The sequence below is a fragment of the Dasypus novemcinctus genome, chromosome 3 (genome assembly GCF_030445035.2).
Source record: "Dasypus novemcinctus isolate mDasNov1 chromosome 3, mDasNov1.1.hap2, whole genome shotgun sequence".
Taxonomy (NCBI): domain Eukaryota; kingdom Metazoa; phylum Chordata; class Mammalia; order Cingulata; family Dasypodidae; genus Dasypus; species Dasypus novemcinctus.
In genome coordinates, this window is record NC_080675.1 from 165,238,926 (window position 1) to 165,252,720 (window position 13,795).

The 13,795-nt window shown below is 50.8% G+C and overlaps 1 protein-coding gene across 1 annotated transcript in view; it reads right to left on the minus strand.

The window, feature by feature from the left end:
* ST8SIA2 (ST8 alpha-N-acetyl-neuraminide alpha-2,8-sialyltransferase 2) overlaps window positions 1-13,795 on the minus strand; it is a 68,571-nt gene that overhangs the window by 17,339 nt on the left and 37,437 nt on the right. The window contains exons 4-5 of the mRNA XM_023591598.3: window positions 10,601-10,858; window positions 4,460-4,753 (exon numbers count right to left, since the gene is read on the minus strand). Of these exons, the coding sequence (XP_023447366.1) occupies window positions 4,460-4,753; window positions 10,601-10,858 (552 nt within the window). The remainder of the gene's footprint in view (window positions 1-4,459; window positions 4,754-10,600; window positions 10,859-13,795) is intronic.

A 13,795-nucleotide genomic window follows, 5' to 3' on the forward strand; every position in this document is an offset into this window, starting at 1 on the left:
AAAAAGGACCTTTGACAATATTAACTAAGGTGTGGATTCATTTGTAAATAGAATCTTCGAAGATCCTATTTAGATGATGCCAAATTGAATCAGGTTGGGCCTTAATTCATAAGGCTGAAGCCCTAGCTAGGAAAGGAAATCTAGACAGAGATGATGAGAGGGAGAAGTAGAAGCCAGAAGGAGAAGTCCTGTGATGGAGACAGAGATCCAAGCCAAGGGACCCCAAGGATTATGGCAAGCCTGTACCAGAATGCTACAGACAGGGAGAAAGTATGGCCCTGTTGAGACTTTGAGGTTGGACTTCTATGTTCACAAACAATGAGACAATAAATTCCCATGGTCTCAGTCAGCCTCTTGAGTGGTGTTTGTCATAGCAGCCCTGGAAAACTAAGACAGCCAGAGATGGCCCCACCATGACAGAGTCTTCTACCCTTCCTCTCACTGAAGATGCTCACAGATATCCTCTTGGACCCCACACCATTTGTAGCAGTTTGATATGGTTATGAATTCCAAAAATAGATATTGAATTATGTTTGTAATCTGGTCTGTACCTGGGTGTAATTAAGTTATGAGTAGGGCTTTGATCAGCCATGTAAAAGGCATGGTAAAGGACAGAGCTAGGGGCTTTTAATGTTGGAGTTTTGATGTTGGAGTTTGATGCTGAAGCTCGAGCCCAGGGACAGAGACAGAGCCATTCACCTGATAGTCTACAGCTGACCTTGTGGAGAGAGGCAAAGTCTAGAGAACCTCATAGTCTATAGTTGACCTTGTGGAGGAAACAGAGGAGCTGAGCCCAGAGGAACCCAGGAAGCCTGAACCCTGGCAGGCATTGGCAGCTGTCTTGCTCCAACATGCAGAAATAGACTTTGGTGAGGGAAGTAACTTAAGCTTTATGGCCTGGTATCTGTAAGCTCCTACCCTAAATAAATACCCTTTATAAAAACCAACCAATTTCTGGTATTTTGCATCAGCACCCCTTTGGCTGACTAATAACACCGTTCAAGGTCTAATGACTCCATGGAGGGAGAAGATCCTTGGCAGAAATCTATTCCAAGGCCTCTGATGTCCCTTTCCCTGCCCTCCTCCTCCTCTCCTTGCTAAAAGCAGAGGCCCTCTGGACCCTTCTCTCCCATGCTATTTCCTCCCAGGAGTTCCTGCAAAGGAAGATGTTGCAATCTCAGGATTAACGGCCTGTTTGTTTAAAGGCTGATTACTGCTGCTTAATGCTATTTTGACAGATGAAAGTGAGCCAATTATAGCTGGAAATAGCTCTGGTTCATAGGTTCCTTCCAGGTGGTTGCCTCCTGCCCTCCTGCCCAGGGGAGGTTTTCTCACTTTGCCAAAGGGCAGCGCTTCTCCTTCCTTTACCGCTTCCGACCCCCAAAACATAAAAGTCATTTCCTCCTTTGGGGGAGAAATAATAGGTGAAGGCTGGAGCCCAAATCCACGTGATCAGGATTGCTGTGGTAGTTCCATTCTGTGACAGGGACGTTTATGGATGCCGAAGAGGATCTTGATAGGTCAACCTCCCAGCATACAGGATATGGCCCCAGTGGCTCTGTGTCCATTCAGGTATTGCTCTCGTTCTACCAGGATGCAGCGGCCTCTCACTGAACCTCTTGCTAGTTCTCTCTTAGGGGCAGTGATTGACATGCGGATTGGATAATCACCACAATGAGACCAGAGCTGAGTCACTGGCTTGGGGCCTCAGGAGTTACCCCTATGAGGACAACAAGAATCCTTGATGGGTGACTCAGAGGGCTTCCAGGGTCTCATCAGTTACGTTAAGGCCTCAGTGAGGCACAAGCCAATGCTCCTCTGTCAACAGGGAGTTTATAGTCTGGGCTCTTTCATGTCCCTGGAGCAATATTGACCTCTGCCATGCGGTTGGATGGATACTTGAGTGAATGACCTGATCCCAAACTGGGAGGTCAGGTGTGTAACAAACATCTCAAAAATATATGCCCAAGGAAAAGTTTGCTTCCTCAACACTCCCAAACATATGTGGGCTTCTCCCAGGCTCTTCTATCAACAGAAAATGGCACCACCACCCACCCAGATCCTCAAGCCCCCAAATTAAGAGTGATTGTGAATTTTTCTCTCTCTCTCTTTCCTTAAGATCCTTAAATGGAATCCATCAGCAAATCTCGCCACCTTTACCTCCAGATTTTATAGCATGTCCAATCAAACTGCTGCATCCCCTTGTCTCTTCTCTAGTCTAAACCGTCATTATTTCTTGCCCAGACTGTTGTAACAGCTTCCCAACAAATGTTTCTGCTTCCAGTCTTGCCCCCGATCATTTATTTTCCACACAGCAGCCAGAGGGATCTTTTAAAGACATAAATCAGAGCCTTTTCCTCATCTCCACAGCTGCTCCTTAAACACAGAATAAAATCCAAATGCCTTCCCATGGCCCTCAAGGCTATGTGTCTTCTAGCCCCTGCCCCTCTTGCCAACATCGTTTCCTAGCCTTTGCTCCTTGCCCTCTCCTCTTCGACCACACTTGCCTTTTGCCTTCAACCACACTGCTCCCATCTCAGGGCCTTCACATTTGAGGCTTCCTCCACCTGGAAGGTTCCTTCCCCAGATCTGGGCGTAGCTGGTGCCTTCTCACCATTCAAATCTTAACTCAAACCAACATCCTTCCAGAGAAGACTTTCCTGATAGCACTGTCTGAAGATATCCTGTTTGTTTACTTACCTGTAGTTTATCTTCTTCTAAAAACAAATGAAAGCACTTACAAGAGCAGGGGCTTTGTTTGATTTGTGACTATACAGTGGTGTCTAGAATAGGATCTGGCACATAGTAAGCACTCCATTGACATTTACTGTAAACACTGGTGGAGGTTTTATAACCTCTTCACAAATTCTTTGACACTTGTCCCATTAAAGGGTGGGGTTTATGTCCCTTCCCCTTGATTCTGGGTCACCTTACAGATTGGTTGGCCAATAGGTTATGGTAGAAGTGACGCTGTGATCTTAGAAAGCAAGCCAGCTTCTGCCTCCATCACTGGACCACTTGTGCTGGAGCCTGAGCTACAGTCTGACTGCTCTGAGGCCACCATGCTGTGAGAAAGCCCTGTCTAGTCCATGAAGAGAGGCCACATGGGAAGAGAACGAGAGAGAGCAAGAGCGAGCTGTGTCATCAACCCCAAGATGCGCCAAGCTCCCTGTTCCAGCTCTCGCCACCATCCGACTGCAACTGTATGAGGGACCCTGAGCCAGAATCAGCCAGCTGAGCCCTTGCTGAACTCCTGACCAACAGAAATTATGAAAAATAATAAAATGATTGCTAGATTTTAAAAGCCACTAAGTTTTTCAGCAATTTATTTCACTATGATAGGTAACTTAGGTAACCGGAAGAGTGAGCAAATGCTTAATATCCAACTACTCCCTGGTGGTTGCTATGGATGAGCGTTAGTATTATTATTAGCCAGTTTCCTGGGCCCAGTGCCTGCCTGGGAGGTCTATGCCATATCACTTGGATACAAGACAACAAACAGGGATGTAGGAAATTATAACTTGTTTGATTGGGGTTGTTGAAGAGCCTTGTCTGGGGAGATATGGACTTGGAGTTGTGAGTAGGAGTAGTTTAGACCCTCTCAACATTATCTAGACATCTTCCTTAATTCCTGGAATCCTTCTTCTGGAATCAGAGTCCCACGCATAACCAGGAGAAGCCCACACGATGGGTTTCTCAGATCCTGCTCAACTGTCTTCTCAGGGAGGGTGGGTTACAGTGCCTGAACTGTAACCTATCTCTTACCTATTCCTTGGGTGAAGCGTCCTTTCCATCACAGGAAGAGGACCTTGTGGACAAAAATAAACCTCATCAGACCCTCTTTTTGTGATCTCTTAGCACAGCCAATAAGCTGTGCTGTGCAGAGTTTACAACTATTGCATGGGCAAGGAGAGCTGACAATGATGATGATGATAACATTGACTAGGTCAATCTACTGGTATTTTACTTATTTTACTAGGCATTTTAGGTCTATCATATCACTTAGCCTTCATTTCCATACGATAATACCATCACCACTGTATTTTACTGATGAGGAAACTAAGGTTTAGAGAGCTTAAGGTGACTTGTTCAAAGATACTTGTCACCATCTGATCCTTCTTCTCTTTCATGGAAATCACCTACCTGGCATGGCAAATATGTTTCCCCTCCTATGTTCTGGTGCCTGTTCACACTACCTCAGGATCATTCTCAGCACAGCCCTCCAAGGCAGGCACAAATGATTGGTCAAAACTGGCATGCCAGATGAAATCCATTAGCCAAACCCCCTCATTTTTCAGGAAGTGAAATCTCAGAAAACTCAGAAGACTCGCTCAGGCCACACAGCTGGCAGATGGTAGAGCAGAGATGGATGGCCACCTGGGAAAGGCAGGTGGCATACCAAGCCCCTCCCCAATGGAGCAACCCCCCTCCCCAACCTTCCCCAGGAGAGGCCGCTCACCCGCGGACCGCGTGCAGCAGGCGCAGCGAGGGGTAAGCAGTGCGGACGTTGACGTGGTGCTTCAGGATGAGCTCGTTGACCCAATCGACGCGCTCCTTGCCACCCCTGGCCATGAAGGCTGGGATCCACAGGATGCTGCCGTTGAGGCTGTGCAGTCGCTGCAGGAGCTTCTCCCGCCATGTGGCGTTGACCAGGTCCTCGAAGGCCCTCTGGATGACCGAGGGGTTCATGGTCACCAGGTCGGTCTTGAGCCCTACGTCCCGGGCATACTCCTGCACGGGGGCCAGGTTACACCTGCCGGAGAAAAAGGCAACGTGGTCCTTTGGAAAAGCTGAGGCATCACTGTTTACATGAAATTCCATCCCATCCTTTGCCTCCGCTGTCTTCTTCCTTATCCCCAAACAAACATTCGGGGCCTTTTCTTGCCCTCACTGGACCTCTCCTGCCGGCCCCCCTCCTCCTCCTGCCACAAACATTTGTTGAGCTCCGGTCGTCTGCCTGGCCCTCTGCTAGTCCCCGGGGATGTCAGATGCCTGCCTCTGCAGCTCAGGATGTGGGAGAGGAGGACAAAAGCAAGCCAGGCCCCGGCCCACTTGGTGATAGAGGGAGGGCTGGGGATGTAGACTCCCGGGTTCAAAACTCAGCTCTGAGACTTTCTACCTGTGCAATTCTGAGCAGTCTGCTCATCTTCTCTGTGCTTCCTTGTAGCTTCCTTTGTAGGTAAGAAGGAATAGCTGCAACAGTTTCTTTACCTATAACAGCAGCCCCGCACTAGGATTAAAGGAACAATGAGACACACGACACTCCGCACACTGCTGACTATAATAATGGCTCAATTAAATGTTAATGACTGTCACCATGTTTATAGGGAAGGGGCATATCAGGTGGTCTTCCTGAGGTGGTGACCCCTGGGGGGTGTCTAGAAGGATGACCGCATGGAAGGCCATTCATGGACAAGGTACACTGATAGGAGAGTGCTACTCCAGCACTTCATAAGAATCACCTAAGGTTCTCGTCAGAAATAGACTCTCCAGGACCCTCACCTGGAGATTCAGATTCAGCAAGTAAGTACAGGAACTGCTATTTGTCTTTACAAGCTCTCCAGGTAGGTCTTAGAATCAGTTTGTCTTAGGAAACACTGTGGGTATTTGGGGAAGGCAAGTGATTTGGTCTGCCTGAGTGCAGAGTATGGAGGAAACGGGAATAGACAGGCTGGCAGGGGTCTGTGTTTCAGGGACTTGGATCCCAGGGCAGTAGGGAGCCATTGATGGGTCTAAAGCAGGAGAGTGATATGGCCAGATTTGCATTTTAGGTAACAATGATATTAGGTTGTAATATATATCAGAAGGAATGGAATTGAACAGTGGAGGACAAATTAAGAGGCCCCTGCAATCTCTTGTTGAACGAGCCAAGAGCTCTGGGTGGGGGTGGAGGCACTCTCTATTATCCACCAGAGGTCTCCTTGGGGGACCCACCCATCTTCCTGGATGCTGAGGGCTGATGGGATAGGAGGTAGCAGGCAGTGCTGGGAGGACTGACTGCTGCTTGCATGGAGGATTTGCTGGTGGCAAAGTCCTTTGGCCAATGGAAACAGGTCTGAGAAGTTAGAGAACAGAGGCTGGAGGCACGAAGACCAGGGGCCAAAGTCATTGCCGAGAGGTGAGATTCAGAAAGAAACCATTTCTCCCTCCTGTTAAGCAAGGACTTTCCTCTTTCAACAACTGGGGAGAAAGAGAGGATAATCAGAAAGAAAATGAACATTTCCTGAGCACCTGGAATGTGGCAGCCACTAGTGGAGTGCGTTTTATTCTGACTCAGTAGTCACCACCCTCACTTTACAGATGAGGAAATCGAGGCCCAGAGTGTGCAAGTGACTTGTCCAAGTCACAGAGCTCATCAGGAGTCCCAGGATTTGAGCTCAGGTGTGCCTGCCCCTAAAGCCTGCTTGCTATTTCAGACTGAAGCCCCTAAAATGTCCACTCCCCCTGACTTGGGCTAGAGATCGCAAGGGGACGGAACGGCCCTGTGACGCCTTCAGGAACCCCAGCCTCAGAGCAGTGGGGTGCCGTTGACAGCAACCAGCCCATCCGGGCCACCCAGGTCTCGGGTACCCCATCGCCTTGAGGCCAGGCTGAGCCAAGTTCCAAGACCTTGCCAAGGGTCTGGGGCCTCTTCCAGGCCAATCCCTAAGTCCAGAGAAGCAGGGCCAGGGGGCCTCCATGCAGTTCAGCCTTACTGGGGTCTGCCACGGAGGGGCTGCAGGACAGGCAGAGAATGAAGCAGAGGAGCCTGCCCTTGGCAGGCTACAGGGTGGTCGGGGGAGACGGGGCAGGGAGAACACACCCCATGACAATACTGGCCAGCCTGGGATGTGGTCCACAAGGACCCACGGGCTGTGCGTTCCGTGCTGGCAGGCTCTGCCTGCTGCTTAGGACGTGGCCCACCGCAGGCCTGCGTACATGCAGGAGGGAAGCAGGAGAGGGCCGCGGCACTCACCCTTCTCCACCGGCCGAGTCTCAGGGCCTCTTTACAGTTGGGGGTGCTCATGGGCAGCCCAGCCTGAACACACTCTCTAGACGTGCTCCTCCTCATGGAGCCCGGATTTCTTCAACTGGGCGGGTCAGGAAAGGGCTAGACCTGATTTAGGATCCTCCTTTGCCGCCCTCGGGCCAGGTCTCCCAAAGTGCCTCTGGGCCCTTGTGGGTGGGCTGCATTGCTTGGATGGGCCTGGATCTGGGTTGGAAAGGAGTCATTCCCTTCTAGAACAGCCATGTCCACAGGTGCACGAGGAGGAGTGGCAGCTCGTGCAGGCTCTGAAGGCAGACTGCCCGGGTCCACAGGCTGAGCCTGGCTCTCGCATGCGGTGCAGGCTTTGGGTCCCTCACCTGACTTTCCTCACTACCAGGCCGGGATAAGAACAGAGCAGCCCTTACAGAAAGGCTGTGGGAAATTGCACCAGGTACGCGCTCGGTGCTCAGTGAGTGTAAGTAGCGGTGGTGACGATGATAGTGATGTATCTGTGAAAGGGCAGTCGTTCATGGGCTTCTCCTTATGGAAGGCGTGTGTTTGCACGTGCATGTACAGGCACGAGTACACAATAAAGTCTTGATCCTCAACCATCTGGGAACTTGCGCTGCACACGTGTGATCCTGAGTTAGCACAGTCTCCTCAGTCTGGCTTCGCAGGGCTCATGGGGACGTCCTGGGGACCAGCCCTCCTGCCTCAACCGGACTCAGACTCAACTCCCACCAGCACTGTGTGTGACCTGTGCCTGGTCAGACAGCCTCCCCATCCACAGACTCCCTTCTCGTGCCCATGCCCTTCTCCTGCTGTTTCCCTCTCTTCACCATTCTCATCTGTCAAAGTCAACAGTGCAGGACGGCTGCCTCTTCCTGAAGCCAGCTCTGAACTCCCCCAGGAGGACACGGCTGCCCCCCGCTTCGACAGCTCGCTGCACCTTGCACACAGGGTGTCCCCCGTGACTCGTGTCCTAGTGGGTGTGCTCGTTTTCACTGTGCTAGTGCTTGAGAGCAGAGCGAGGCCCGCTGTGCCCCCTCAACCCCGCGGCTCTCTCGTAACAAGGACGTGCCCGGTCCATCAGGCAAGGCGGGCTGCTTGAAAACTCAAGAGCACGTCTCCGTCAGGACCTGTGTGGGGTCCATTATTTCACCAAAGCCACCCAAGGCCCAGACGTGGCCTTGGCACCATTTGCTTTGGAGGAGCTCACAGTCTGGGGGAGCGTGGGGGTCAAAGGAGGACTACGACTGGCAGACAAATGCCACAGGAGAGGTGTGTGTTGGATTGCGGGGGACCCCACCAACCCCAAGGGAAGGCAGGGAAGGGGATGAGCACTTCCTGTGCCCCTGTTGGGTGGGCACATTCATATACATCAGCTCATCTAAGGCCCCAAAGTCACACTGCACTGATTCTCTGTGCGGGACTGTGGCCTGTGGAGGGCACAGAACGGTCCCAGGATGGGAAGAACTCAGAGGAGTCCATATCCCCAGAATCGGACGTGAGGTGTGTACACGGCGGAGCTGTGTCATCTTGTCCCAAACACCAAAGAAGTCCACCCCAGAGGCAGGCAAGCATCTGAGAGCCACACCCAGGGACCTAAAGACCAAAGGGCAATTGCATCCTATTAAGTCGCCCTCTCCTTGGCATTTCGAATCCTTCTTTTCCAAGTATGTGCCAACGGGTGTGGACATGGCTCTGAGGAGTGAGGCAAAGCAAGTGCTGGCCAGGCTCCTAGAAGTGCTGGCCGTGATGGAAATGCAGAGTCTCAGGCCCCACCCCAGGCCCGATGAATCTGCATTTTAATGACCCCGGGTGATTCGTGTGCACATGAAAGTTTGAGAAGCACTGAGGTATAGCATCATGCAGTATTCATAACAGAGGAACCTCGAAGCCCGTCAGTCAATCCATCTCTTTTACAGATGATGAAACTGAGGCCCTGAAAGTGGAGAGACAGCTCCAGACCCTGTGGCGAGCGGTGGCAGTGCCAGGGCTGGACTCGGGATGCCACACTGCTCACCTGGCTGGGTCAGAGTCTTAAAAGGAAACAGTTGGCCAGAACACGCTGTTTCCTTTGTCAATTCCTGGACCAGGGCCCTGTGGAGCACAGAAAGCTCATTGTTGAAGTTCTTTCCTTGCAACAAGGAAGAGGCACAGCTTGCGTGTGTTGCCTTGGGCCACGCTGCCCGACACCCCAGCAGGTGATCTGACCCCCCCAGGATGCATCTTTTGCTCTCCACCCTCACCTTTAACACCAACCCCACCCAACCCTCGGCCCTTTTCTGCCTTTCCGACAAACCTGCCACGCTTCCTTCCTTTCCTCTCACCTTGCCCTCCCTCAATCAATCTTTAGACTGGAGGGCTTTGAAAACGGACTTAGCCATTGGAAGTGTCAGGCACATACAGAACGTAGCAAAGGTAAATAAAAAGAAAATGACTTTGGCTGCTAGGCTGCAGTGCCTCTTCAATCATGGAGGCTTCAAGAGTAAATACACCGTATCCTCCCATGTCCAAAGATTCAAGAAGCTTGATGGAAGCCCTGGGACAAGGCTCTCTTGTCAACAGATACATGAGACATGGTGTGCAGTCCTGCCAGGGCTGGGAGCTAGTTGGAATGAAACTCGAGGCTCTGTGTGCCCTAATTTTGACCAGGGAATGGCAATGCCTTGTTGGGGTTGGGGGTCAGGTTTCAGGACCATGAGTAACTGTGTCCAAATGTCCCAGGAGGCTGAAAAGCGAGAGCTGATGTTTTAGCAAAAGCGATGATCAAGCACAAAATCCAAGACCCTTTGCTTCCCGGATTTTAACCACAGGATAATAAAGTTCCTTCAAGAGCACCACCTTCCAGAACACTTCAGAAAGGTTCTGCAAACTTGGACCAACAACTGGCCAGGCAGGTGGTTTTCTTTTGAGGCTCTATTAGATCAGGGTCCAGCAATCTTTTTCTGGTTCAGCAAATTTCTTCTGTGAAGGGCCAGATAATGAATATATTAGGCTCTGCAGGTCAGAGGTCTCTCTGTGGCAACTTATTCGTCCCTGCCCAACTTCTCAACACCGATGTATAGTGTGAAAGCAACCACTGATGACATGCAACGAATGGGTATGGCTGTGTTCCAATAAAACTATTTACAAAACAGGCGGCAGGCCATAGTCTGCCCACCTTTGCTTAGATCAGTGATTCTCAACCTTGGCTGCACACTGGAATCACCTGGGCTAGGTGGGTCACCTCCACCCCCACCCATCACCCCCCGCATTAATTTAATGCCATGTCTGGCCATTGGGACTTTATTTTTTAAATTTAAAAAAATTTTTAGGTGGTACTAGGGATTGAACCCAGGACCTCACACATGGGAAGCAGGCGCTCAATTACTGAGCTACATCCACTCCCCAACGAGAGTTGGGTTTTTTGTTTGTTAGTTTTGTTTTTAGGAGGCACCAGGGATTGAACCCAGGACCTGATACGTGGCAAGCAGAGCTCAACCACTTGAGCTACATCCGCTCCCTGGTTGGGACTTTGAACGCTCCCCACACAATCCTAATGCACAGCCAAGGCTGAGAACCCCTGCTCAGAGACCACCCCAGCCAGTGTGTCCTGTTTTACTCTATTGGGACGAGGCTTGCCATTACCTTATGACAAAGCTGTGTGTGTCAATCTCCCGCCCGCAGCCACTGTTCAGCAAGACGCCCGAGTTGCCCACAATGGCACAAGTTCGGAAGTGCTTGTTCTTCAGCGGAGAGGTCCTGGGAAGGAGCTCGTAGAGGTTCTGGGACACGTTCATTGTGCTGTCTCGGTCGAAGATGTAATGAATAATGTCTCCAGGCTTCAGGGTCCCCTTGAGGACAGAAATGTCCTTCTCAGCATCCAGGAACTTTAAGATTTGCTTCCTACAAAAAACAAGCACACACGGGGAAAAAGTCTCCCTCTTGCCAACTGCAGTCTGCTAACCCCGGCTTTTCCTGCCTCACGGTGACACAGTCTAGGAAATAGGTGGAACAGGCAGAGTTCAGATGCCTTCAGTGAAGGGGTTCCAGGAAGAGCTGGTTGGAAACAGCCCAGTGGCGACCGTGGTGGTGGCCAAGCTGGTTGCTGCAGTTATGCCCCCTTCCTAGGAGAGGTGAAAACTGCCCAGGGAAATGACTCCATGGGACTCAAGGTGAGGCATTATGGCGGCCCCAGGGGGGACCTTGACCCCCATACTGCTTTTCCCACAGCTGCCTGGTTTTAGCACTGTCAGTCCCAGGTCCCAGAAAACTTCGCAATCTCAGATAAATGTAGTCACCTGGTCACCCTACATCACTTAGGGGGATTCAGGGTTGTCACCTGACAAGAAGACCTAAACTAGGGAAGGGAAATCAGGATGACGTGTGCCCCTCTTTCCTCAAGAGCCTTATTTTCTTCCATGGAAGCCTTCTCTGGGCAAAGGGCTGTCACAGGGGTTGAGTGGCAGTTTGGCTACTGGGAGAAGCATCAACAATTCTACTTTTGAGAATCTGAGAACACAGCCTGTCTCCTGTGAGCTGGTCTCTTTTGTCGAGTTTGCCCCCATCCCTTAGTCGCCAACTAGGGGTGTGTGTGTGCGCACACGGGAACTCTCTGGTCCCCTAGAGAAGGGTTCCTTTGAGTTGCTTTGGAATGAAGGTGATCAAAGGACAGCTCTCCAGGCTCTAGGGTGATTTAGATTTAGGGGGAAGGCTCTCAAATCATCTAGCTTACAGATGGAATGGAGTGGGGTCCAGGAAAAGGATGGGTGTCCTCTCCAAACCACTAGGGAAGTTTTACTCAAACCATGCCACCCTGGCTGGGAGTTTTACCTAGAAGACAAATTTTCATAAAGCCATTGAATGATAATGGATATAAAGAACAGCTGAAATCACCCAAAAGGTCTTTAGAGATGATTCAAGTCACTGAGAGAAAGAAAGTGGGTGCTCTGTTCTGCCTAAATGAATTTCATTTTGGCAACAAAGCTCTATTTAGAAGGGATGCAATGGGGGCGGGGAGGGGAGGAAGCAAGCTTTCTTTTTCAGGGAGCCTAGGGGGACAGAATCGTCACGTACTTCGTAAATGGGCAAAGCTGTACGGTGGCTCCCCAATGCGGGGTGAACTGATGTCTGAGGCATGGATGCTCTGAGATGCTGGCAACCTGTAGCTCTCCCAGTAGGGCGCACACTTTAAATCACCCGGGGAACTATAAAGAATTCCAAAACTCTGGGCTGACTCCTGAGTTCTCATTCTGAAAGGACCCAGGTGGCAGCACTCTTTGAAAAGCTCCCAGGAGATTCTCCCATGTGTCCAGGGCCGAGTGCTTCTAGCGTAGCCCAGGGGTAGCTGGAACACTTGGCAAGCTGGACACCCTTCTTCCACTCTGTCTTTATTTATGACCTGGATCTCTTGCAAGCTCACAGGGGAAACAACCCTTGCCGAATAATTTGTTACCTCTTGATGGAAAACAGAGGCATTGCTTTTATTTACTGGGCTTTACACAACCCGACAAACTAATGTAGACTGGGAATTGCTAAGACTGTGCAAATCATTTACCCCTCAGGATTTAAAAGTGAAGAGAGCCCCCAGAATCCTATAAATAAACACCTCTGTGAATGAAGTAATTTCTAACTCATTATGAGAATTACTATCAATTATTAAACATCATTCCAAATCACCTGCAGAATCTTTTATTATCAATAATTGGGGTGAGTAACTGCCTGAAGCTGAAAGAAACTCTGTTTTCCCCCTGGGTGAAAGCAAACCGTTCCTGTCAAAGTGCCTGTGTGTTGGCAGGCTCGCTCAGCATTATGCAGTGGGGTCTTCTTTGAATGGATGTGTCCGTTTCTCCACCCAATGGCAGGAGAACCAGGGAGAAGAGACTCAGCTGAGTTTGTGCTAGCAGGTGGACTGCACTCCGAGGTGGTGTAGTAGGATGAATGGTGCCCCCCACACAAAGATACGCCCACTTCCTAAAGCCGGGGCCTGGGGACTGTGGCTTTCTTTGGCAAAAGGGTCTTTAAGTCAAGGATCTGGAGATGAAATCATGGTGGATTTTATGGTGGGCCCTACATCCACCAACAAGTGTCCTTGCAAAAACAGAAGAGGAGATACACAGAGGAAGAGGTCATATGACCACAGAGCAAGGGGACAGAGAGATGCAGCCACAAGCCAAGGAATGTCAGCAGGAGGCAAGGAAGGGTTCTCTCCCCTGGGACCTCCAGAGGGAGTGCGGCCCTACGGCACCTGGTTTTCAGACTTCTGGCCTCCAGAACTGTGAGACGATGTGTTTTTGTTGTTTTGAGCCACCCCATTTGTGGGACTTTGTCACAGCAGTGTTGGAAAATCAATACATGTGGCCTTGCAGACTTCACGGATACTAACAGGGTCAGCAACGCAGGCCTGCAGTGGCTGGAGCAGCATGGCAAAGGCAGGGGCCAGCCCAGGAGCCCCCAAAGAGGCGGGTGTATGGGGCAGAGGGCAGCAGAGTGGTGGGGCCAGAGTCAGCTCCTTTAGATGGCTACTCAGCTGCCAGGCCCCTACAGCTAACGCTTCTCTATTCCCCAAACCCCTTCGTATCCCAGAAAGAAGTCTCAAAAGCTTGGGGGTGGGGGCATTTCCATTTTGACAGTGAGCCCAGATGGAAGAGGCAACTCTCTGCTCAGTAGGCAGCACTTTGGGTGGCTACGGCCAAGGTTGACCACTCTTCCCCAGCTCTTCCCCGCTTCTCTTTCCCATGGTGATGGCTTGGGTAGGTCAACTCTGAAGGTCAAGGCTTTCTCCCATCTGGCCCTGGGTATCACACCCTGGACAATGCCTGTCCATGACTGGTTGGCCGACCA